This window comes from Phocoena phocoena, chromosome 10 (genome assembly GCF_963924675.1).
Source record: "Phocoena phocoena chromosome 10, mPhoPho1.1, whole genome shotgun sequence".
Classification (NCBI taxonomy): Eukaryota; Metazoa; Chordata; class Mammalia; order Artiodactyla; family Phocoenidae; genus Phocoena; species Phocoena phocoena.
The window spans coordinates 46,286,536-46,311,329 of NC_089228.1; the positions used below are offsets into that span (position 1 = coordinate 46,286,536).

Genomic DNA, 24,794 nt, shown 5'->3' on the forward strand with positions numbered 1-24,794 from the left:
AATTTGCATTTCCCACAAGTTTCCGGGTGATGCTTATGCTGCTGGTGCAGAGATCACATGCTGAAAACTCACTGCCCCAGGGTGCGTCCTCGCCGAGACGTGTGGAGCTGCCACTGCCACACCTGTGTGCCCAGAGAGGGGAAAGCTGCCACTGCCACACCTATGTGCCCAGAGAGGGGAAAGCACCTATGGCCGCTTTGGGCCATAGGCAAGGACTTAGTCCCAGGGTCACACTTGGCTGCTAGGGAGGCCGGGCAAGGTCATCTGTAGCTGGGCGGCCGTGTGCCCCGGAAGAGGGAGGAGCGTGTTTGTGGGAGACGACTGCAGGTCCGCAGAGTGGGATCACGTGGAGACGAAACGACAGGGGCCCGCACTTAGTGGTGGGGGAAGATGGGGAAAGGCTCTCAGTGCGTTTGCTGACTAGAGTCATCATGGCAGTTTACTCAGGGAGGAGAAGCCTAATCTGCCTGCAGGCATCAGCCAGGGCTGTCCTGGAGACAGAGCAGGCTGAGCTTTGAGGCAGGAGCACAGCTGGCTCCCGTGCCTCTCGAGGACAGCTAGGCGTTACTCCACCTGGCTCTGCTCTTTCCCCTCTTCGTTCACCCAAGATGTTCCTTCATCCACCGTCCTGTTGTCTTGTGGGTTAGGGCTGATGTTTTCGCAGGTCTCAAGCTTTCTTTTTCTACCCCATCCCCCAGGCATCTTGGCTCTGGAGAAAGCTGCGTGGCAAGAGGCGGTTGGTGACGGCATTCTGCCTCTTAATGGCTCTGTCTGTGGTGGCTGTCACCCGCTTCCCTCCACAGCACCCAGCTGCCAGCCCAGACCCTGGTCCCGTGGAGCCCCAGCAGGTAACTGGTTCCCCTGTCCCCCAGAGCAGGCAGGCTCTGAGCTCCGGCTGGAGGCAGCGGGCAAGAAACCTGAGGTTCCGGAGAGGCTGGGCCTTGCCTGGGAGCTCCGTCCTGGTGTGTGCTGAGGAGCAAGGCCACGGAGGGAGCGTGGACAGCAGCAGGCAGTCCCCAGGCATGGACAGCAGGCGTCCAGGGAGGGTCAAGAGGGCCATTACTTTGGCACCTCCAGGAGATCTGAGACTCAGTACCCGGCATCTGGTGCTCCTGAGGGCGGATGAGGTCAGGGGTCCAGGAACCAAAGACCTGGACCTCCCCTGGCACAGTGGTCCCCTCTGGGAGGCACAGAGTGAGACGGGCACCCCAGATGGCCCCCTCGCAGGGCACAACATGGCAGCATTACAGACTTGGAGAGCTACTGCTGGACCGACCCTCCGGCCTCATCCAGCAGAAGGCGGGGATCTGCCAGGACTGAGGAACAGAGCCTTGACTGGTGGACAACAAGCAGAGGGTCCCTCCCCGGCCACGGGGGCTCGTCAGTGGCCTGGCTCTGTTGGGGAGCTGCAAGGATCTGTGTGGTGTGACGCTGAGACCCCCAGGCTGTCGAGTGGCTTGAGGACCAGCGAACAGGTGCCCCCGTGGCTCACAGAGCAGGATGTGCAGACCCTCCAGCTGCTGGCGCAGGGGCAGGTGGTGGGCAAAGCCAGGGTCCCTGGCCACGGGCAGGTGCTGCAGGTTGGCTTCTCCGCCAAGGGTGCCCTTCAGGACCTGTCTCCGGGGCTCAGCCACCTCTGCTCCCAGGGGCTCTGTGGCCTGATCAAGAGGCCTGGGGACCTGTCTGAGGTCCTGTCCTTCCATGTGGACCGCGTGCTGGGGCTGCGCCGGAGCCTACCTGCCGTGGCCAGGCGCTTCCACAGCCCCCTGCTGCCCTACCGCTACACGGACGGTGGCGCAAGGCCCGTCATCTGGTGGGCACCCGACGTGCAGCACCTGGGTGATCCAGATGACGACCAGAACTCGCTGGCCTTGGGCTGGCTGCAGTACCAGGCCCTGCTGGCACGTGACTGCAGCCAGCCGGGCCAGGCCGCATGCCTGGGCATCCACCGCACCGAGTGGGCACGCCTGGCACTCTTCGACTTCCTGCTGCAGGTAAGTGGGTCCAGGCGGGGCGGGGGTGGGGAGCAGTGGAGGTAGGGGATTTGAGGTGAATTGAGACGCCAGAACTGTCCACCTGAGGATGGACGGTGACTTTCCCCCTAGTCCTTGTCTTTTGATCACCAAGCACCCGTTTTTGTTATTTTTCTGCCTCTGAGTTCATTCATCCATTGGTGTGCTGTAACGAGCTCATGTAGGCTCATAAGAATTTCGCAATTTTATGACCTGGCTGTGAAACACAGGCGTTATTAAAATCTAAATTATATAAACTCACAATATAATAAGTTATATTAGAAACAAAGGTAATAATACTCTGAACTCATCACTTCATAATTATTTTACATTGTACTATTATCTGAGCTCTTGAGGTTTTTTGCATCTACCTAGTAAATACTACATAATGATGAGTTACTGCATATCTCTTGCTAGCTCCACATTCATCCATGTTGGTAGCTTGAAACTGGCCAGCGTAGGAGTATTTACATCAAGGGAATCAGCAAATGCTACAAATCAGGACTCCTCCCTATTCCCTGAGAGCTGGTTGTTAAACATTTATCAGCACGCTGCTGTTGGTAATGTTTTATCCTTGAATCAAGAAGGATTCAAGATGGTTGCATAATTCGGAAAGGAAAGTCGAGGTGGAGGAGAGACAGAATGGGAGAGGGGAGAGATAAAGGGATGATAATGGTCCAGCTTGGGCCCTGAAGAATGAGAAGGAAGCCACAGGGCCAGCTGAGGTCCCTGCTGGGCCAGGAGTTAACCCTGGAGTTTTCGGGGGTCCTGGAGAAGGGGTTGGCGGTCAGAGCCCAGGGGTTAACAGGGGGACTGCAGGCATCAGCTATTTACTAAGTGACCTGTGAACAGCCAGTGTGGCTGTTCCGGGACCTGTGAGCTGGATGTCAGCCGTGGAGACACGAGTGGGGAAATGTGGCCAGAAAGAAAGACAAAAAACGGTTAGAGCGCAAAGCAGGCGGTTACGTGTGCTAAATGCACACCAAGCCAGCCCCCATTTCTGTAGGGACCCCTGTTGAGGAAAGAGATCAATACTAGCCCTAAATTTACCTACTGGGGTGAGTGGACGCACCACAGAACGAGTTCAGTGCCGTAACCGGGGAGCCAGGGACTGATGTGCCCTCTTTGGTCCATATAAGGTTGGTTCAAAATGTGTTTTAGAAAATTCTCAGACCACATTTAATACTTTGGAGATTTCTCATGAAAATCCCACTTCCTTTGAAACATTGGATGGTTTAGTAACATGGGGCCTTCATTCCCACGTGGCAGGAATCGTCCTGAGCTGAGTAGCTGCTGCCCCCTTTAAAGGCTGCCATACTCTCCTTTTGGCCGAAGACCATACCTCTTAATTGTCTAACACCCACCCCCAAACCCTTGGATGTTACCTGTCTGCCTGTGGATGTTTGTCTCCCGTCACTGGACTAGCTGGGCTCCCACGATACTCGCAGCTCCTCTAGCCCTTGTCTCGTGGCTGCCCTTGTGGAGGGAGGAATGTGGGCCCTGGTGGTTGGCATGGGCTTTGGCATCAGACAGACCTGGGTTTGAACCCCCTGCCCACAGGCCCGTTGCCACTGTGTGACGCTGAGCAGATTAGTTTGCGTCTCTGAGCTTCACTTCTCTCACCTCTAAGTGGGACTGGGTGTCCCAACCTTACGCCCTTGGGCACATGGTAGCTCTGAATCGCCAGCGCCTGCATCTTTGGGCTCTGGGCCCTGAGCCTGTTCTGTCCAGGGTGTGACAGGCTGAGGGCTGGGAATTAATGCCCTCCAGACAGTGTGGCCTGCCATCTAGCCTGGGATGCAGGGGTTTCCCAGACCACAGACTTACAGTCCTGGTTAAACTGGGAGAGCTGGTCATGCTCCCTCCAGGAGCTGCCCTCCTGTGACTGATGGGAGCTGGTGTGTAAAAGCCCCGGCTCCCTGACTGGGGTAGCTCTGTGGTGCGTATTCCATGTGTCTCTCAGTTCCCTACCAGGACCGAGCCCTAGTTACCCACAGTGGTCATTGCTGGCCCTCCCTGTCTCCCTTCCCTACTCCTTGCTTGTGTTTTTGAATTAGCTCACAGATAAACTGGTTTTGCTTTGAATTCTTGTCTCAAGGTCTGTTTCTGGGGGGAGCCCAGCTTCCATCAGATAACACTGACCTTGTGTGGTTTGTGCATGCAAGATCACTCCCGTAATGTACTTCATACAGCGCCTGGCGGGTGGCCCAAGCTCAATAATAAACAGGCACTGTCTCCAATACTTTATAGGAATTAACTCATCCAATCCTCATGGCAACCTTACTAGAGAGATACTACATTTCTCCCTGTTTTAAAGTTGAACAGTTGAGGCCGAGAGAGGTTAAGTTACTTGCCCAAGGCCATGGCTAGTGGAGCTAAGACACAGCCTGGATGGTCTGACTCCAGAGCTTACCCACTTACTCACAGAGTCCTCTTCATCTAGCCATGAATGAGGGCAGGAAGAGGGGATGCTTACAGGGATGGCCTGGGGCTTTGAGCTCGGAGGCCCCTCCTTGCAAAGCCCCAGTCCAGCTGATGTGCACACAGCAGCTTTCTGCCCACACAGAGCCCCTCTGTCCGTCTTTGGAGGCTGTGGTGTGGAGCCTTTCCCCAGCTGCCAAGCCCTGCCATGGGGGTGGAAGGTTCAACAGCCAAAGCACACGCAGGTTGGGTGTGTGTGGTCAGACGCAACTCGGCTGGCCTCGTGCCACCTCTTCCTGGGTTTGCTGAACACCAGGCAAGTCAAACACCCCGTCTGGAGGATGCCGCCTTCCTAGAAATCACAGGCAAGTTGGGGTGAAGCGGGGCTGTGGGCTTCCCAGCCCAGGAACCTGAGGTCCCTACTGACCAGAAGCCAGGTACAAACTCTACATGCAGCCCACTCTGCATATGCTTGCTCGTCTGTTTTGTCTCATCCAATATAAACCCTTGTTATTCTGTGTTTATGTATCACAACATAACATTTGCCCAGACACAAAATACACAAACACATTTCTCGTATCCCACAAACCATACCCTGTGCTTTGCAAATCCCCCATAACACTCTGTATTAGTGATTGCTGAAATAATGCCATGTAACAAACCTCTCCAAAACTCAATGGCTTGAGACACCAGCTCTTGATTTCTTGCTCCAGGGTCTATGGGTCAGCTGGGCTCAGCTGAGCTTGGCCCAAAGCTGTGGGTTCAGGTCTGCTCGTCGTTTCTCATTCTGGAGCCCAGGCTGAAGAGGAAGCACCACCTGGGGCAGTCCTTCTAATGGGGAGTGGAAGAAGCCCAAGGGCTCAGCCAAACTGCAGAAGCACATTTAAGGCCTCTGCTGATGTCACTTCTGCTAATATTCCCTTGGCTAGAGTTAAGTCAACGGCCAAGCCCAATGTCAGGGAAGGGAAGTACACTCTGTTCAGAGTAGAAGGGGGAGCAAATACTTGTTAGACAATAGTCAGATCAGTCACACACGCCCCCAAAACACACACTGTACATGAACTTACACATGAACGTAGCCACATACATGCTATAGCCACATATGGGCACACCATTCACATCAACCCACATACTCTCCATATGGTGCCCGGACACTGCTGTGGGCAACTGGGGCTCAATCCCGCAGAGACCTTTGGGAGAGTATGTAGAAAACGCCTCAAGTTGTCCCACCCGAGGGCCAAAGAAGCTGGGCCACTAACTCCCAGCCATCACTGGTTGAGACTGCTCCTGAGGGCATTGACTTCCTGGAACCTCTAGACTGGTCCATGCTCCTGCAGCCAGAAAGGGGCAAAGGCAGAGAGCTGCAGGCACTTGCGGTAGAAAGCCATCAGTATGCACAGGGGTAGTGAGTGCCGAGGAGCGGGGGTGGGTCCCAATAGCATCTGCTGCTCCCAGTGAATGATAGGTCAAAGCCAAGTTTCAGCAGGCCGGCGTGACCAGGATGGTGTTCTTGATTAATAAACTGGTTTCTCTAAGAAAGCTAAAGGACTGATAGTGAGTGGGTGCCCTCCCACCCCACCCTGGGCTGTGTCGTCGGGAGAAGTAAGACCAAGAGAGGGGGTCAGTGAGAAGCTGGTCGTACTCGCTGGACACAGTGGGTGGGAGAGTGTGTATGTGTGTTGCTGGGGGGAAGGGGCTCAAAGAGCTCTACTCGCCTTCCTGCCAGGGCTACTTGCTGCCAGAGTTGCATTCACTCTGGTGAGAGACACAAAGTCCTCCTCCTCTTGGGACAGTGAAGGTGGCACAGCCAACCGTGTTAGGGAGGAGCTATGACCATCACATCTGCCGTAGGCCAAATCCAACCCAAGGGCCGTAGTGCCTGGACCCAAGAGGGCCTCCTACCCAGAGGCCAGAGGGAGAGAAGGAAGTGCTGGGGGGTTGGGCACATTTGCATTTTTCCCTTTTAGACAGGCTTCTTTTCTCATGCCCTGCTTCCTCTTAGGGGGCATGTGCTTGGCTCGACTGGGTGAGAAGCTGTGGAGAACTCGGACAGCCTGTGAGGGAGTAATGTTCGCTCACGAAGTCATTCTGCAGCTTCTGCTTATGAAGGGCCTTCATGTTCTGGAAAGTCCAGACCCCAGAAAACCTCGGCTCCCACCAACCTGGTCCAGGCCGCCATCTTTTCTTACCTGGACTTGTCTCCCCACCTCCGCTTATGTCCCCCTCCAATCCAGTCTCCTTACAGAAGCCGGAGTGATGTCTTGGTTTTGTTTCCCCCAGGCAGACCGTGAGACCAGGATTCCACTGTGGTGGTTCATCTGCAAGGGGACCCCAGGAAACACCTGTAGGGAAGAGGAAAGTGAGATGGAAGGAAGGCAGCCAACAAAGGGCGTCAACAAGCAGGTCACCACTGTGGGCGACTGGGGCTTAGTTCCACAGGAAAATTCTGAGAAATGGTATAAAATACACGTTCAGAGTTAGCCCACAAAGAGGTGAGGGATGCGAGGTATTTATAGCGAAATCTCCCCTTGGTCTTTGGTTGAGGGCTGTTCCTGGAGGTGTTAATTCCCTGGCATTTGGAGAAAGCCCCTGGCCAAAGCTTACAGCAGTTGGAAGTTGGAGGGAGACCTCTGAAGTTCATAGACAACTGGTCAGGTAGAGAACATACCTCTTTTATGATTGTAAATCAGATTGTGTTACTTCCTCGTTACCATAAGGCAAAGCATCTCAATGCCCTCGGTATCAGGTTCTGCAAGGACCCACGTGATCCATCCCTGTCTGCTGTCTCTAGCCCCGCCTCTTGGCACGTGGCCTCGGTCAGTTTCTTCAGGTGCAAGGGCCTCCGACTCCTCCTCCCCAGGGCCTCAGCTCTCCTGACTCTACTTCCCCGTTGTCATCCTCTTTCTCCTTTGTGCTATCCTATCTATTTCGTTTCTGACTCCCAGCACAGTATGTAAGTTTTATTTTATTTGTTCATTTCTGTCTCTGTGTTTTGTTCACTACCACATCCCCAGCACCTAGCACAGGGCCAAGCTCTTGGTTTGGTCCTAGATAAGCACTTGTTGAATGAGTGAACGAGTGGATGAATGGATGAACAGATCAGTGAATGAATCCAGGGTCTCTGTATGATTTCCTATCTAGGTGCTGCTGTGTTCTGTTTCCTCCAATATCACTCCTTCCTCTAGACTGAGAAGAATCCCAAGGCCTTCTCCATTTCTTTTCGGGTCTGGTAGAGAATCTTAGAGGCAGAAAACAATGTGACAGTCATTTGTCCAGCCCTTGCCTCTGGCACGTAATTAACTTATGCATCCAGAACAGATGACAGCATAAAATGCTGTCTGATGTCCTCCACATCAGGTCCTGTGCCAGCACTTAGCATGTGTTGATGCATAACAGCCCTAGGGGAGCACAGTATTTTTAGCTCCTTTCCACAGGTGAGGAAACAGGCTTAGAAGGGCTAAGGAACTTGCCCACAGTCACGAGGCCTTAAGTGTTGGAGCTGGGATAGAATCTAGTGCGGCTTGGCCATAGAGGGCATACCCTTGCCCTCTTTGCTGACTTAACTGACTCTGGAAAAGTCATTTCTTCTAGGTCTCTTCTGGGTTAAGGTTGGCCCATTTCCTTCCCGGGGAGTCGGGTTCAGTCATTTGTGATCCTGTGTGTGTTCCTTATTTTGAGTTCAAGTCTATGGTTCATGGCATCTCCTCTGGCTTGGGCTCCCTGGAACATCAGGTGTTGTGGCAGTTAGAGAGGAGCCCAGATCCGTGACCACTGCCGACCTCTCAGGCTTCCAGCCAGTGACATGAAACATAATAGTAGCTACCGTTTATGGAGTGCCCACACATGAGCTCCTGCAAGTCCTACAACAGACCCAAGAGATGGGTGCTGCACTCCTCCCTCCTGCACAGGTGATGCAGCCAACGGTGGAGGGGTGAAACAGCCTGCCCGGACAAGGGTGTTTAAAGGGTGACATCAAGCATCTTTACATATATTTAAAAGCAGGACCTCGGTTAGGGTGAAGTGTGATGGGCAGAATTCTAAGATGGTCTCCAAGATAACCACCCCCCTTAGCGTTAACTCCTGTCCTTGAGTAGGAATGAGACCTGTGAATAGATGGAATATCATTTCAGTGATTAGGTTATCAATCAGTTAACTTTGGGTGTTTCTTTTTTAATTGAAGTATAATTGACCTACAACACTATGTTAGTTCCAGGTGTACAACATAGTGATTTGATATTTCTGTACATTACAAAATGATCACCACGATAAGTCTAGTTTCCATCTGTCACCATACAAAGTTATTGCGATATTGTTGAGGTTACTAATCAGTTAACTTTCAGTTAATCAAAAGGGAGATTCTCCTGGGTGGGCCTGAGCCAATCAGGAGAGTCTTTCAAAGATGAAGCATCAGAGAGATTTTCCTGAGGGCCTCGAGGAAGAAAGTAAACAGCCATGCTCTGAACTGCCTATGGGGAGGGGCGCCTCTGGAAGGACCCTGAGATCTCGGGGAACATAGTCTTAAAACCACGAGGAATGGTTTCTGCCAACAACCTGACTGAGCCCAGGAGAGGAGGCTGAGTTACAAAAGAGATGGAGCCCCGCCTTGAGTTCAGCCTGAGACCCTGGGCAGAGAAACCGGCAGAAACGGGACGGAATTCCGAGCCAGGGAAACCGAGTTAATGAGTCCTTTTTAAGTGACTACGCTCATGGTCATTTGTTTTGCAGCAATAGAAAATGAGTTCATGAGGCAAGGGAGGGGCCCCAGGTGCAAACATTTTAGGAGTGCCTGTCTGCTGTGCATGTCCCTGACAGCGAGAAGCGCCTTCTTCTGCCCCCGTCCTGCCTCTTCTTAGATTTTTTTTTAATCGTTCATATCCTTTGCCCCATTTTCTGTTGGATGGTTGGTCTTTTTCTTAATGACTTTAAGAGCTTTATATAGATTAAGGAAATTATTCTTTTGTTTTCATTGCATTGTAATATTTCTCTCAGGTTCCATTGTCAATTAAACTTTGTTTCTAGTCTTTCTGCTGTGCAGAAATTTAAAAAATTTTTGAATGTTGTTAACATTATCAGGTTTTTCTTTTATGATTTCTAGGTTAGTGTACTATGTTTTAAAGGGCCATCCTCATTTCAGGGTTATTTAAAAAATTCTCCCATGTGTTTACATATATCTTTGATCCATCTGGAAGTTATTTTGGAATAAGAGATCAGGTGCAAAACAATGATGTTTTTTTCAGATGGCAACCCGAATGTCCCAGCACCATTTGTTGAAAAATCATTCTTTCCCCCAGTTTGAAATGCTGTCTTTATCATATAGCCAATTTCCATATGTACTAAACAGTCTATTTCTGGACTCTTCTGTTCCAGTAAAGGGTCTATTTATGTGTCAGAATCACACTGTTTTAATTATCATGCTTTATATTTTAAGTTAATAACTGGGAGTGCTCGGTCTTTCTCATTGCTCTTTTTTAAGATTTTTCTGATATTCTTACATACTATTCTTCTGTGAAATTTAGAGTCAGCTTGTTACTTCCTTTGCCTTCCCAAGTCCTTTTGGGACTTTACTGGAATCAAATTAAATTTGCATGGACTAACATAGAGGGCATTTACATCTTAAAATACAGGGTCATTCTAGCCAAGGACAGGCTCTGTCTTTCCATTTATTCCTGTTCCTCAGAAGCATCTTGATGTTTTCTTGAGATAGATCTTCACTTCCATGTTGGGATGATACTGTTATTTCATCTTCTTGTGACCACTGAAAATGGCCTCTTTCCTTCCATTATATTGTTACTGACCTGGGTTCTTGGACTCTTTAATCAATAGAAAATTTTTTTAACATCTTTATTGGAGTATAATTGCTTTACAATGGTGTGTTAGTTTCTGCTTTATAATAAAGTGAACCAGCTATACATATACAACGAAAAGATAACCTTCAGAATGGGAGAAAATATTTGCAAACGAAACAACTGACAAAGGATTAATCTCCAAAATATACAAGCAGCTCATGCAGCTCAATATCAAAAAAACAAACAACCCAATCCAAAAATGGGCAGGAGACCTAAATTAATAGAAATTGATAAGAAGTCAGATGAGAAATTCAGGCAAGGCTTTATTGGAGCTCGTGCTGCAGCACACGGGAGCGAAAACAAGAAACAGGTTCCCTTGCTCACTTCCCAAGGCGAGGGCGAGCTGGTCCCTTAAATGGGGTGAGGCTGGGGGCGGACGGGTGGGTTGGACAGGAGGCTTAGCTTAGGTGGTCTGCACACCCCCTTGGTGGTGCCGTGTGCAGGGATCACGCGCACGGGGCCCTCCTTTTGCTCCCGGCACCTCAGAAGTGACAGTTGGTTTGTGACCTTTTTGTATCTTATTGTTCATAATTTGCCCCACTGAACCTGTGTGCAGTTATTTTTAGTCCCTTATAGTTTCTTTGTACTGCAGGCACTCTGGTAAAGGGTCCCAGGTCCCAGCCTATCTCAATATGTTCTGGCACGTAGCTCTTGGTCTGTGTGAAGGATATTATCATTGTGTTATAGTTTGGTTACTGGCCTCTTGCTTACTTTGTACTGCTTCTAACAGTTGCTTGGTTTATCCCCTGGGTTTTCCAAGTATACGATCATTTCTTCTGTAATGAATGCACTTTGTCTCCTCATTGCCTCTTCTTTCTTTCTTCTTACCTCACTACAGTTGTGGTGCCTCTAGATTAATGGTAAATAGTAATGGGATGATGGACTTGACTTGTTTCTTTTTGGGACAATTTCTAGTGTTTTGCCATTAAACATCATGCTGGCTTTTGACTGAAGAACTATTTGCTATTCTTGCTTTATTAAGAGTTTTTCTTGTCAGGAATGGATGTAAAAATTATATCAAATGCCTTTTGAGTATCCATGGAGGAGCTCACAATACTCCCCCCCTCTAGTGTATTGATGTGGGGACGTTTTGTGAAAGGTGTTCCCATGGTGACTCATCCCAGTTTTCTTGATTGGAACCTATTTTGCTGTGGTGGATTCGTCTTTTCTCGGCTGCTGGGTTTTGTGTTGATGTTTCAAATGTAGGGTGATCTACAGATGTCTTTTTAGATAAGGTCTAGTTCTTCTCAGACCATCTCCTCAAAGCCCACCAGCCAGTCTCTTCACCCACATCCAGAGCTGGTGCTGAGACCTCTGGCCTGAGGCTTGGGGCAGATGAGGCATCCAGATGTTCCTCCCCTGGGCCTCCGGGAAGGTTGCCCTCTGTCAGGACACCAGGGGAGCACTGCAGAGGGAGTCATCAGAGGAGAGTAAGAGTCAGTGCAGAGTAACCGACTCCCCTCCCACCCCGACCTCCCCAAAGCCTCACAAATTCTTTAACAGACCAGTCCTGCTGCTCTCCTTGGACAGAGATGCTGCCACTCTGGGGCAATCTGGCAGTGAGCTGGCCCGGCCAAGAGCCACCCTTCCCATCCAGAAGAACCTGGGCCTGTGACTGTCCCCAGGTGAGGGGAAGGTCCTGCATAGGGGGCAGGGCCACCAGGGACAGCAGGCAGTTCTTCTGGAATGCACCAGACTCAGATCAGGCACTGGCTGAGGAACGCGTCTTGGCCCAGGAGCCTGGTGGATAGGTTAGAGGACTCGGGCCACCCCTCGTGCCCTGTGCTGGGCTACTCCCAGACCTCCCCTCCCCACAGCTGGGCCTGGTGTCCCTCTTGGCAGACTGCAGTGTCTTATCCCACCAGATGTCCTGTTTGGGGACCCCAGAGCCAGGCCTCCCCCTGAAGCCTTCTGGTGTTGGTATCCTGGGCAGGGATGTAGGGCTCACCTGACAGGCAGGCTTTCGGTGATCAGTCCTCATGTGAAGCACCCCCCGACCCCAGCCCCAGATCCTTGCTGCTGTCAGCCAGCCATGCGCTTCTTTCATTCATCCTTTCACTCAAAAACCTCAGCTGAGTCTCGTTGTGCAAAACAAGTGCTGGGGATCAGGTTGAACCATATCTTCTTTTTTGCATTGGGGAGCTTGTACTCTCTGGTGCCAAAAAACGTGTGCCTGCCACCCAGTCTGACTCAGTGGTCAGAGCCATACTTGCCTGGGTCTGAGTCTAGGCGCCACGCTTTCTTTCTTTTTTTTTGGCCACGCAGGCATGTGGGGTCTTAGCGTGGCATGTGGGATCTTAGTTCCCTGACCAGGGATCAATCCCGCGCCCTCTGCATTGGAAGCGTGGAGTCTTAACCACTGGACTGCCAGGGAAGTCCCTAGGTGCCACCACTTTCGCTCTGTGGGACCCTAGGCACGTTACTAGCCTCTGTGACTCAGTTCCCTCATCTTTTTTTTTTTTTTTTTTTTTTTTGCGGTACGCGGGCCTCTCACTGTTGTGGCCTCTCCCGTTGCGGAGCACAGGCTCCAGACGCGCAGGCTTAGCGGCCATGGCTCACGGGCCCAGCCGCTCCGCGGCATGTGGGATCTTCCCAGACCGGGGCACGAACCTGTGTCCCCTGCATCGGCAGGTGGACTCTCAACCATTGCGCCACCAGGGAAGCCCAGTTCCCTCATCTTTGCAATGGGGATAATAACCGTATCTGGCTCCTGGCTGCTGGGAGCGGTTAAATGAGTGGTGATGGGTAAAGCACTCAGAGCGGTACCCAGCACAGAGTAAGGGCTTCACAACTGTTTAACTAGAATTAAACAAAAACTTCACGATCATCCAACTCTGCTAGGTTCATCAGAAAACCAAAACTGCAAAGGATTATCATTTTTTCTTGGTAACTCCTCATTTTTTCAAAAAGGGGGAAAAAATCAAATCCTGAAGCAATTTGGGAATGAAGCTTAAGCTTGGTCCTGCTTGACTACTGCAGTTTAAACTGAATTTCTCTTCAGTGGTAAAAAGTTCCCAGACAGCGTGGCAAATTAATCACACTGGCAACTGCACCTGGCCAGCCCCTTCCTGTTCAGCATTCAAATGGGTGTAGATCTGGGGACGCCAGCGCCGCCTGTATCACATGGGCTGTTATTCCTTGTAGCTTCCAGCATTTCAACTTGCAACGCTGCAGCGAGTTGAAGTCTGCACAGGGTCAGGGAGCGTTTGGCAGGAGAAAGGGGGTTTGGCTGGCTGTGCATCAGGCATCACGTGAAATCCAGAGCAGTTACTGTATTTCAGTCTTGCTAGAACTGTCCTGGCGTGTATTCTCCCAGCCAAAGAGGACTTGGTAGGTGGTGTCCATCTCACAGATTTGTCTGCACTCCAGAAACCAGGCCTGCATATAGAAGAGAGTGGCTAGATTGTCATGGCTTGCTTTATTTCAGACTCTGGTTCTCAGGCCTATAGGTGGGGTGGGGCCGGGGCTTCTGGAGGGAGGAACCCTGAGATTCCTCCAGACCTTTGGGCCTGTCCCTTCCAGGGCCCTCCAGGACAACCACCCTTGCTTTGTTTACATCATCACCTTGTGTGGTCCTTAGTGAGGTCCTGAGGGAGTATCACTGCTCCACTTTGTGGATGAGAAAACTGAGGTGTAGTGGGGTTAACTCACTTCCTTAGGTCATGGAGTTAGGACACAGTGGAGCCACGATTCACCCCCAGATCTACTGGGCTCCAAACCAGGGTCACAGGCATGGCCCAGATTGTAGGCCAAATTCCCCTCTCTGCGTTTCTGTATGGCCCATGAGCTAAGAATGGTTTTAGCATTTTTAAGTGGTTGAAAAGCTCAAAGGAAGAATATTTTGTGACATATGGAAATTATATGAAATTAAAATGTCAGTGTATGTAAGTAAAGGTTTTGTGGAACATAGCTATGACCATTTGTTTGCATATTAGGTAGAATACATACAACATGCACTACAGAGGCAGAGGTGGGTAGTCGTGACAGAGACCGTATGGCCTCCAAAGCCTGAAGTGTTTACTGTCTGGCCCTTTATAGAAAAGGCTTGCCGACCTCTGTTCTAAACCTCTATGTGGGCAGCCTCGAAGCCTCCTGCTGAGGAAGGCATGTGTGTGAATGCATGGAGGAGGACCACCCTCACCCGCTAAGTTCTAGGACCATATGGAGAAATATGGGGGCGTGATACTAGCCTCAGGTGGATTCAAAAATAGTCAGGGCAAATAGAGGTCTCTGGGGCATATGCCGCAGGGCTCCGTCCTCAGCCCTGTCCCGGTCAACACCTGCGTTACGAGCCTGAGCGAGGATACTGGGGCTCCGGTGCACCCAGCTGATTGCTCTCGTTCCTTCTGCACAGAGCCCTGGTGTGATTCACCTTCCCCCCATGCCTGGGCTCAGAGGTCTGTGCATCCCTGGCTGCCACTGGACCAGGGATGATCCTGTGTCCAACTATGGTCCAGTCAGGCTGAAAGGAAGGACTTAAATTCCGTGATTGTTGGGGGATAGCTTCCTTTTCTCTCCTCGCCTCCCTGCCCCTCCCTCCCTCCCTTCCTGTGTCTCTATCTCCTTCTCTCTAGACATAACAAGGAAAAACATACCCATAACAGCCACCTGCAGGCTTCCTGAGACAACAAAGGGATGTCCTTAACATTGTGCGGGTACAGTGAGAAGCAGAAAGAAACCCGAGTCCTTACCGTGACAGTAGGAGCTGCTAAATCCCCCAGCTACCCCACCACGAGACTTCCTGCTGTAGATGATCTTAATTTCCCCTACAGTTAAAGCCATTTTGAGCCAGGCTTTTCTGTTACTTGTAATTGTTGTTCTCCAAAGTCTGGGAGACCAAAGCAGTGACTGTCTGCGCCGGGGACTCATTCGTGGGCTCGCTGCCTGGACAGGGCTCTGGCCGTTTGCCCCCGGCCAAGCTGGGCCTGTCCTCCAGGTTTGGGACAGTAGCTGGGACTGTTTAACACTGTCTCACTTCTGGACTCCGGTTTTGTGAGGTTGATTGGTGAATAGAACTATAGTTATTTTCTGGCTTGTGTAGAAGGAAATCAATTTTGTATTTCTTGAGAACATGTGAGAGTTACCTACAAAGGGAGATGGAAATGGAGGGAGACCTTTTCTGGCCAGCGCTGAGCTGGGCCCGAGTGGACTGCGAGGGGGCTGGCCCGGCTTTGATGAGCGCCGCATCCTGGGGCTTATAGGTTGTGTCGTCCCCCCAACCCCGCCCCCGTCCCCTCTGCCCTTTGTGGAGGGGGTTGGCTGCATGTGGCAGAGGGAGGCACGATGGTGGTGCTGGCTAAAGCTGGATCAGATCTGCGGCTTGGGTTGGCAGAACAGCCTCCTTCACAGTTTTGAAAGCTCTTCTCCAACCTTAACTAGTGTAATGATGGGGACCTCACTTGACCTCTAACTGGCTCACCCTTCCCGACCTTCGGGGAAGCGGGGCAGGATAACAGAGAGCACTGGGCTCAAGCCAGGCAGACCTCGGTTCAAATCCCGGCTGTACTGCTTTCACATGTAGGACCTTGGGCAAGTCTGGGGTCAGTGTCCCCCTGTGTAAATGGGGACAGTAATGTTTCTATTGCAAGGCTGCAGTGAGGAATGGGTGAGATAGAGATGCAGCAGTGGTGCCGGTCATCTGAGTGATGTCTTCTGACCCCACCAATTCTCCACCTCCAGCTGGGTGTACAATTTGATTCTGACACTATCCACCTGGACTCAGTGTCGGATCCCACAAGGGAAGGGCTCATTCCCACAAGACTGCTGATTCGGGTACCAGTCACAAATCCTGGGCCACCCGGACTTCTGACCAACTGGCTATAAGTTGGGGTTCTCATGACCCCCTCCGCATGTTTAATAATTTGCTAGAATGGCTCATAGAACTCAGGAAAACGCTTTACTTTTGTGTACTGGTTTATGACAAAGGATGTACGTGAACAGTCAGTTGAAGAGGTACATGGGGTGAGAGGTCTGGAAGGGTCCCAAGTATACAACCCTGTATGTCCTCATGGAGTCGGGGTGCATCACCCTCCTGGCATGTGGGTGTGTTCTCCAACCTGGAAGCTCCCCAAATCTCACTGTTGAAGACTTTTTATAACCCAGTTTCCAGCTCTCCTACTCTTCCCAGTAGTTGGAGGGTAGGGTTGAAAGTTCTGCTCTCTACTTGTCTATCTGGCAATCAGCCTGAAGTGATCTAAGGGCCCCACTGAGTCACCTTATTAAACTCTGATATGGTCAGAGGGTTTATTATGAATAACAAAAGACACTCATATCACTGAGCAAATTGCAGGGGTTTTAGGAGCTCTGTGCCAGGAACCAGGGAAGAGACCATATTTCTTATTAAAGCACATCGTGGTCATCCCTGAGGGAGCGTCATTGCTCCCATTTTAGGCATCCAGTGTAAGAGGAGCCAGGAACAGGACTGCTCTCCTTCCTGACTTTGATTCAGGCCTCCTGCAGGGTGAAAGCACTGTCCTAAGGCAGGAGCTGCCTGGATGGTCATTAAAAGATTTTTATCTCTGTAAAGGGAGGAATCCCTGACGTAGCATTTGCTGATTAAAGAGAAAGTGGTCATGTGTGGGTCTCCCCAGGCAGACCAGACAGTCAGCCCCAGGCTGGAGCTCAGGGCCAGTGGCAGAGATTAAGCAGTGAATGTTGGGTGGAAATCCACGCAGTGTGGGCAAGCAGTCCTGGTGCAGGGCAGGCTGGCTGAGGAGCAAGCAGAAGCCCCATCACAGCCGGAGACCAGCAGCAGAGCTGACCAGCGCCAAGATCCCTGAGGATGGCCCCCAGCGTGTGGCCCCAGGGCTCCGGCGGCCCGAGTGCTGGGCCCTCAGAGGACGGTGTCCCCGCAGGTCCACGACCGCCTGGATCGCTATTGCTGTGGCTTCGAGCCCGAGCCCTCGGACCCCTGTGTGGAAGAGAGGCTCCGAGAGAAATGCCGGAACCCGGGGGAGCTGCGGCTGGTCCACATCTTGGTATGTCCCCAGGTCGCCCCAGACTCAGGTCTTCCTGTCTCCATCAGCAGATGCTGTTGGCAAGTGTCAGAGATCACGTGACCTTGGGGTGTCCCAATCCTGTTCTTTTCAGCAGCAGAACCCTTTAAATGTTTTCAGGAAGCCTTAATATATAGAACTGACACAGGCGGAACTCTGAGGATGTGGTTTAGGTAGGTATGGGGTGTGGGCTGGAGCTGTTGTCACTGACGCCTCTGAGCCCTGAAGACTCCGGGGACGCCCTAAGTCTCCAGGAAGCAGAGTGTGATAACTGTGTGTCTAGTAGGATGTCCTCAATGAGCCAGTAAATATGGAAATTGGGGCCTGGAGCGGGGAAGGGGGTTTCCCAAGCTGCATGTCTGGCTGGTGGCAGTGACAGGGCGCTCTCCTGGCCCCTGATGGCTCACAGGCTGGGGCTGTTGGAGGAGCGCTGTGCTGCGTCCTGTGAAAGCTACAGCCCAGGGTGGGAAGCCATGTGCCGAGGCCATCGGTGAGAGGCTGGTGGGGCAGAACAGCCGCTTCTCCTGCGCGAGGAGCAAAGCGCCACCCCGGGGAGGGGCTGCTCTGTCCTCTCCCAGTGAGGCTGGTGTCCTCACCGCCTCACCTTGGCCAGCTGCTTTGGACGGTAGCCATCAGATGCTGCCCTGGGCCGAGCGTCAGGCAGCCCCACCAGCCCGCAGGCCAGGGCTGCCTCGTGGTGCTGCTGGGCGGTGGGAACTCTCCCTCCCCTGCCCCAGAGCCACCTCTCTCCTTCCCCAGTAAAAGGCAAATATTCCTGGGAGAGGGAGGGCTTTTATATCCATCCTTTACCCCTGGTGGGCAGCTGTCTCACAGATCCTTCCCGATATCAGTTTTTGGAGGGAGGGGTCATCGGGTTTCGAGAAATAGATGATCCCTGGTGTGTGCAGGGGGGTGAGAGGTAGAAGAAGCAGAGAGAGGGGAAGCTGAGGTCCTGAAGACAGAAGTTCATAATTTAAGCCCAGGTTGCTGAAGAGAATTATGGGAAACTACCAGGGAATCTTGGCAAATGTGTAGGAATGGAGTGTGTGCATGGGGGTGGGAGCCGGAAGAGATGGCCTCCTGTTCCCACCATACCAGAGTTTTAAGGTGCTAAAGAATTCCCTGCTGCTGATTTCAGTGGTTTTTTTGGTTGGTGTTTTGTTTTGTTTTGTTTTTTTGCGGTACACAGGCCTGTCACTGCTGTGGGCTCTCCCATTGCAGAGCACAGGCTCCGGACGCGCAGGCTCAGTGGCCATGGCTCACGGGCCCAGCCGCTCCGTGGCATGTGGGATCTTCCCGGACCGGGACACGAACCCATGTCCCCTGCATCAGCAGGCGGACTCCCAACCACTGCGCCACCAGGGAAGCCCTGATTTCAGTTTTGAAGAGTTTTCAGAGGCCCTAAAACTGTGGGGACAGAGGATGGGCAGTGCTATCTGAGGATGGAGGGTGTCTTGTGTCCTCGGTGATGCTCAGGGGAACACCTGGGACAGGGGCACAGGGCGCACGTGGGCGGGCATACGTGTGTGAGGGTGCACATGTATGATACATCCCGCAGCCTCAGCCCGTGGGTGGGCTACCTCTGCCCCTTCCCATTTCCACCCGTGCTCCTCAGCCCTTCGGCCGCCAGAACAGGAATCAGTCCCTCTGCCTTGCAATTTTGCAGAAGGTGCTGTGGCTTTTGGCTACGGGTCCAGGTTTGAACCAGCCAGCTACTGATTAGCTGTGTGACCTTATGCAAATTACTTCTTTGTGCCTCTGTTTCTGTAAAATGAGGCTAATATCAGTGGCCACCTCCCAAGGTTGCTGGGAGGGTTCACTGAGAGGGTGCCTGGACGTCCTAAGCACGGCAGCGGCGTGGAGTGAGCTCACTGCACAGTGCGAGGGGAGCAGCTGGGCGAGTAGCAGGCTGGGTGGTGGGACTGACAGCTCAGGGCCCCCCAAGCTGCTGAGCCCCGACAGAGTCCAGGGGCCCTGGCTAGGCTGCTCCCTGACTCTCCTCTGTCTCTGTCCATGTTCTTGCCTGAGGTCCGGAGCAGTGATCTCTCTCATCTGGTCTACATCGATAACGCCGGCAACCTTCAGCACCCGGAGCACAAGCTGAATTTCCGGCTGCTGGAGGGCATCGACGGGTGAGGGTCAGAGCGGCTGGGTGGAGGTTCAGGGGCTGAGGCTTGATGGCCCTGCTGTAGACCTTGAACTGTGGCTCCAGAGAAGCCCACAGTCCCTCAGACAAAAGCTGCTGGATGAGCCTCAGAAGGGGGTGAGGAGTCCTGGGAAAGCTGAGGGGATACAGCCAGCAGGCCCTTCAAGTCCATGATGGGCTGCCCCCTCCCCAGTATCCAGAGGGCCTCCTGGCCCTGCACAACATGGGCTGCCCTGCTGGGGAGTGGGCAGGCTGGCCCTTCCCTCGCAGGGAGCTAGCCTGGGAGACACCTTCCCTGCTCACACCTGCAGCGGCTGGGCCTTCCTAGGGCTCCTCACTTCACCCGGGACAGCAGAGTGGATTCACCCACTCAGGGAGGTGGGACCCATCGAAAGCTCTATCCCCTGCCTGCTGTCACAGCAGAGCGGGTGGAAGGGTTCCTGGATAACTAGTCAGCAGGTGGCCCTGGAGACTTTGCGGGCTGGCTTTGCGGGCCCCCAGCTGTGCAAGTTCTGGCCGACTGGCCTGGCCTTTCACGGAAACTCTCTGAGATGGCTTTTGCTCTTCCTTTCTGTTATGGGACTGGGGGACCTTCCTCCAGGTTTCCTGAGTCTGTCGTGAAGGTTCTCGCATCAGGGTGTCTACAGAATATGCTGCTCAAGTCACTGCAGACAGACCCGGTGTTCTGGGAAAGCCAAGGCGGGCAACAGGGCCTACGGCAGGTCCTCCAGACCCTGGAGCGGCGAGGACAGGTCCTGCTGAGCCACATCCAGATGCACAACCTGACACTCTTCAGGGACGAGGGCCCGTAAGCCCCCCACGGTCTGGGCAGGACTCTCACCTCACTGCAGGGGGAAGAAGCGGGGGCATCTCACGACATGACCTGAGTGGATAAGTGCCCATCCTCACGGCCACATTTTCTTGGGTTTACCCATCTTGAAGACAAAAGGGAAGAGCCCGAAATCAGGAGGGCACCATGGATTCCACAGGACGTGTCATCTGCTTAGGATGGTGGAGGAGGTGGTGGGTGTTGGGTTTTCAGTCTCATCACGTTCTTTTCTGCCTGCTCAGCCCTGGCTGTTTACTCCCTTGCACCAATAAATACACAAGAATGTTCTATGAACTGCCCCAGGTACTGTAAAGTCGCGCGTTCCACATGCACATGCGGAGCTGGACAACCCTGTGTGTGTGTGTGTGCGTGTGTAGAGGTGCGTAGGTAGTTGTGCACGTGTGGTATGCGTGTATGCCCACATGCCTACATGAGAGGAGCCTGATAAAGGATCTTCACAGAGTTGTACTTGTGGCCCAGAACTGCTCTGGCTGAAAGTGAACTCAGGTCCAAGAAATGAAACACTAAGCATTTTGTCTTTATAGGCTTTAGATGTTCAATCCTTATTCACTTACGTTTTTGGTTTAAGAATTATGAAAGTAATACATGCTCACGAAAAACAGATTCATAAATAATAGAAGCATGTAAGATAAAAAGTGAGAGTTCCAGAAACCCCCTAGAGATGTGATACGCATTTGAGTCACACTCACACTGCATGCAAATGAGAATATAATAAAGTAGGATATCTTTGTCAACTCACTATTTGTACTTTACTATATTTACTATGTTCTTTATCCGCCAACTGGGTGGACCCAATTCTTATTCATGACTGCATGGAACTCCCAGGCAGGGACGTGTCATATTTCATTTAGCTGTTCTCATTATGATGAACATTTAGATGGTTCAGACTTTTCACCAATTCTGGACAGTGCTGCCATGAGCATCTCTGCATGGTGTGCAAGTGTTTCTGCTAGCTAGGTTTCTATGGGTGGGTTTCTGCATCAAAGTATATGGGCATTCTTTATGTTCAGAGAGACTGCCGAATCCCCTCCAAAATGGTGGTGTCAATTTGCCCTCATACACAGAGGGTAGGGGACTTACTGTTTTCCCTACACCTCATCAACACTTGCTATTCTCAAACTTTTTGTTTTTAATTCATCTGATAGGGAAACCTATTTTTAATTTTCATTTTTTATTGAAGTATAGTTGATTTACAATATCGTGTTAATTTCAGGAATACAGCAAAGTGATTCAGTTATATATCTATAGTTTCAGATTATTTTCCATTATAGGTTATACAGGATATTGAATATTGTTCCCTGTGTTATACAGTAAATCCTTGTTGCTTATGAGTTTTATGTATAATAGTTTGTATCTGTTAATCCCAAACTCCTAATTTATCCCTCCCCATCCCTGTTTCCCTTTGGTAACCGTAAGTTTGTTTACTATGTCTGCAAGTCTGCTTCTGTTTTGTATATAGATTCATTTGTATTATTTCTTAGATGCCACATATAAGTGATATATAATATTTGTCTTTCTTTCTCTGGCTTACTTCACTAAGTATAATATTCTCTAGGTCCATCCATGTTGCTGCAAATGGCAATATTTCATTCTTTTAAAAAAATATTTATTTATTTAGGCTGCACCAGGTCTTAGTTGTGGCATGTGGACTTCTTAGTTGCAGCATGCAAACTCTTAGTTGTGGCATGAACGTGGGATCTAGTTCCTCAACCAGGGATTGAACCCAGGCCCCCTGCATTGGGAGCATGGAGTCTTACCCACTGGGCCACCAGGGAAGTCCCAATATTTCATTCTTTTTTATGGCTGAGTAATATTCCATTGCACATGTATACCACATCTTCTTAAACCAAATCGCCTATTGATGGGCACTTGGGTTGTTTCCATGTCTCGGCTATTGTAAATCATGCTGCTATGAACATAACAGTGCATGTATTTTTTTAAGTATAGTTTTGTCTGGATATATGTCCAGGAGTAGAATTGCTGGATCATATGGCAACTCTATTTTTAGTTTTTTGAGGAAACTCCATACCATTCTCCATAGTGGCTGCACCAATTTACATTCCCACCAACAGTGTAGGAGGGTTCCCTTTTCTCCACACCCTCTCCAGCATTTGTTATTGTAGACTTTTTAAGGCTGGCCATTCTGACCTGTGTGAGGTGGTACCACACTGTAGTTTTTATTTGCATTTCTCTAATAATTAGTGATGTTGAGCATCTTTTCATGTGCCTGTTGGCCATCTGTATGTCTTCTTTGGAGAAGTGTCTATTTAGGTCTTCTGCCCATTTTTTGATTGGGTTGTTTTTGTTGCTGTTGTTGTTGAGTTGTATGAGCTATTTGTGTATTTTGGAAATTAAGCCCTTGTTGGTCGCATCATTTGCAAATATTTTCTCCCAGTCTACAGGTTGTCTTTTCATTTTGTTTATGATTTCCTTTGCTGTACAAAAGCTTGTAAGTTTGATTAGTTTCCATTTGTTTAGTTTTGCTTTTATTTCTTTTGGCTTGGGAGACTGACCTAAGAAAATATTGGTACAATTTATGTTAGAGAATATTTTGCCTATGTTCTCTTCTAGGAGTTTTATGGTGTCATGTCTTATATTTAAACCATTTTGAGTTTATTTTTGTGTATGGTGTGAGGGTGTGTTCCAACTTCGTTGATTTACATGCAGCTGTCCAACTTTTCCAACACTACTTGCTGCAGAGACTGTTTTTTTCTTTTTCCCTTTTTTCCATTGTATATTCTTGCCTACCTCTGGATCTATTTATATTGTCTGATTTTTTTTTTCCTTCCACTGTCTCTTGATATCCTGGGAATTTTGGTTGAATGTCAGACACTGTGTATAAAATATTGCAGAAGCTCTAAATGAGCCTTTAGCTTATGGCAGGCAGGTAGAATTAGGATAGATCGTTTTAATCCAATCACAGAATGGATTGGCTATCAGTCTTTATAAGATTTGGTTTACTTTTTTTTTTAATAACTTTAAAAATTATGTATTTATTTTTGGCTGTGTTGGGTCTTTGTTGCTGCATGCGGGCTTTCTCTAGTTGCTACGAGCAGTGGCTACTCTTCATTGCGTTGGCTTCTCTTGTTGTGGAGCACAGGCTCTAGGCACGCGGGCTTCAGTAGTTGTGTCATGCGGGCTCAGTAGCTGTGGCTCGTGAGGTCTAGAGCGCAGGCTCAGTAGTTGTGGCGCACAGGCTTAGCTGCTTCACGGCATGTGGGATCTTCCCAGACCAGAGATCGAACATGTGTCCCCTGCATTGGCTGGTGGATTCTTAACCGCTGGGCCACCAGGGGAGCCCTGGTTTACTTTTAGTTCACTTTTATTCCTAGGGTTGCAGGCCTTTAGGAGTTCCATTTGAAAGCATGAGGTGCTTACCAGAGTCTGTCTCCCTCTCTCTCCTTTTTTTTTTTTTGGCCACGCGGCTTGCGGGATCTTAGTTCCCCAATCAGGGATTGAGCCTGCGCCCCCTGCCATGGAAGCGTGGAGTTCTAACTACTGGACCGCCAGGGAAGTCCCAGGAGTCTTTCTTGTCAGGACTTCAAAACCGATTTTTATCTCCCATCCTTCTGAAGCCACAAAACTTCTGTTGGCTGCCACTTTCTGCTTTGTTTCTCTCAGCCTGCACTGTTTGTGAACTGGTGAATGCCTTGAGATAATAAACACGTCATTTTTCTGTACCACTGACAGGATCTTAGCCTCTCAAGCCATAGCTGTCTTAAAAGCTTGGAACTCTAATTTTTGCCTCCTCAGACCCTCCTCAGACTGCTGACATCTTTGCTCAGATTCGGTGTCACTAAGGTTGCTTAGTCTCTTTGGCTGTACCATCCAAGAACCCACATAGGCTTTGAGGGGAAAACAGCATAAAATGTCAGACTCACCTTAACTACTTTTCCATATATCTCTAATCTCAGATCCTCAGACTGTGACTGTCTTGGTAACTCTCCAGTCCCCACACAGATTTGTTTTAGTCCAGCCTTTTTAGCTGTTTTCAATGAGAGGGTTTTTTTTTTCCCTGCAACAAATTAATCTGGCGTTATCCTCCTTTTTTTTTTGTTACTCTAAATATTGCTTCAGTGAACATCCTTACACATAAATATTTGTCTATATATCTCCTATTTTCTTAGGGTAGACTTGCCATAATGAAAATTTCTGAGTCAAAGGGTACACATTTTTAAGGCTTTTGATATATATTGTCAGCAAGGATAGCTTCAAATGCCTGGAACCAATTTATTTTTACCCTTAAAATCAGAGTCGATAATCCAACATCTGTTGAAGATGGGAGCAGATGTAGTTATTGAAAACATATAATGAGATAGGCATGTTATATACGTTACAAGAAAATATTTTGTTTTGTAGAGGCAGTAGATTGGATTGCTGCCCCAATTCTTGACCTGTCGCTACCTGTCTTCTTTGCTATGTGCCTTTTCACTTCAAAGCAGTGTGGTGTGCATTGCTGACTCTGAGTTCAGCAATGCGACTTTCTTCGGCCAGAAAAATTGTTAGCAGACACGGTACAAGCAG

General features: G+C 50.3%; 1 protein-coding gene across 1 annotated transcript; it reads left to right on the forward strand.

The window, feature by feature from the left end:
- Positions 1 to 704: 704 nt before the first annotated feature.
- GASK1A (golgi associated kinase 1A) lies at positions 705 to 20,526 on the forward strand. Its single transcript, XM_065886336.1, has 4 exons — positions 705 to 1,994; positions 17,134 to 17,256; positions 19,303 to 19,406; positions 20,022 to 20,526. The coding sequence occupies exons 1-4, from the start codon at positions 762 to 764 to the stop codon at positions 20,230 to 20,232; spliced, it is 1,671 nt and encodes a 556-aa protein (XP_065742408.1). The 5' UTR covers positions 705 to 761; the 3' UTR covers positions 20,233 to 20,526.
- The last annotated feature ends 4,268 nt before the right edge of the window (positions 20,527 to 24,794 follow it).